A 1,426-nucleotide genomic window follows, 5' to 3' on the forward strand; every position below is an offset into this window, starting at 1 on the left:
AAATCACTAGTTGTTTTTCCAGCAGCATTCTACTCCCATCCCCTCAAGTCACGCTCCCATCAGGTTTTAGGTTTCACCATTTCTTTTTTCCTTTTTGTCTTTTTTCGTGACTGGTAACGGAATCACAACCCTCAGTGTCGCGCCCGTATCGCGACCGGCAACGGGATCGCAACCCTCGGTGTTGCGCCCGCACCACGCTCAACCAGTGAGCGGCCGGTCTCTATATGGGATACGAACCCTCGGCAGGAGCGCTGCCACACTCCCAAGCGCCACACTCTACCAAGTGCACCACCGGGCCGGCCCTAGGTTTCACCATTTTAGTTGGATCCAGTGACAACTAAAGTTCTCCATTACATGTGTAACTCAGTTTTCTGGTAATCTCTCCTCACACCTGTCTTCTTTGAGGGACACAGCCTTCTGAGATTAGTGAGTGAAGCAGGCAAGAGGCACGGAACTAAGAGGAAGTCTATCCTCCACCATCACTGGCTGGAGCGTTTCTGAGCCACCAGGTTCCTCACGGCGGCCTTCACGTCCTTGTTCCTCAGGCTGTAGATGATGGGGTTCAGCATGGGGGTCACCACACCATAGAAGAGGGAGATGAGTTTGTCTGGAAGGTCCTGCTTGTCTGTCCCCCATGGGTCCTTAGACTTGGGCTTCCCATACATGAAGAGGATGGTCCNGGGACGTTTGAACCACGGAGGCAGCACTTCCAGCCACCCAGGAGCTGACAGCCATGGGCACATAGACAGCCTTGCTCATGACCACGGGGTACCTCAGGGGGTTGCAGATGGCCACGTAGCGATCAAACGCCATCATGCCCAGGAGCACACACTCTGTGGCTCCCATGGCGAAGGAGAGGAACATCTGCACAGCACAGGCTGAGGAGGGGATGGTTTTCCTGGGGGTCAGGAAGCTGTCAAGAATGAGGGGGACTGAGGAGGTCGTGTAGCAGATGTCCAGGAAGGAGAGGTTCCCCAGGAAGAAGTACATGGGCGTGTGCAGGCGGGAGTCAGACACAGTCACCAGGATGAGGACCCCGTTGCCCAGCAGGATCACCAGGTACATCAGCAGGATGAGCACAAAGAACGTTTTCTCCAGCTTTGGGTGGGCTGAGAGGCCCAGGAGAACAAACTCCGTTACAGAGGCTGTCTGGTTGGCACTTTCCATGGTGTGTATCTTCTGTCCACTGAAGAAAATACTCAGAAGTCCGAATTCAATATTCTTTGCTTTGCAAAGCGCCAGGGCATCTGGTCTGGAGTCCCAGTCTGGCTGAGTAATTAAAAACAGTTCTGAAAGCCCACAATATCTATTTCTTTCCAAGAAAAAGGAGGGACAAAATCAGAAAATATTTTGGGACCATTGGAGACCAAATTTACAACGTTTAAAATGATGACTGATAATTTAATGCGTTTGATCAGATACAAAG

General features: G+C 51.9%; 1 protein-coding gene across 1 annotated transcript in view; it reads right to left on the bottom strand.

Annotated features, from left to right (window-relative positions):
* Positions 1–1,167, bottom strand: part of LOC103581536 (putative olfactory receptor ENSP00000348552) — a 24,632-nt gene extending 23,465 nt beyond the window's left edge. Inside the window, exon 1 of the mRNA XM_008563351.1 lies at positions 697–1,167. Within this exon, the coding sequence (XP_008561573.1) occupies positions 697–1,167 (471 nt within the window). The remainder of the gene's footprint in view (positions 1–696) is intronic.
* Positions 1,168–1,426: the final 259 nt, after the last annotated feature.

This window comes from Galeopterus variegatus, unplaced genomic scaffold (assembly GCF_000696425.1).
Source record: "Galeopterus variegatus unplaced genomic scaffold, G_variegatus-3.0.2 Scaffold13287, whole genome shotgun sequence".
Lineage (NCBI taxonomy): Eukaryota > Metazoa > Chordata > Mammalia > Dermoptera > Cynocephalidae > Galeopterus > Galeopterus variegatus.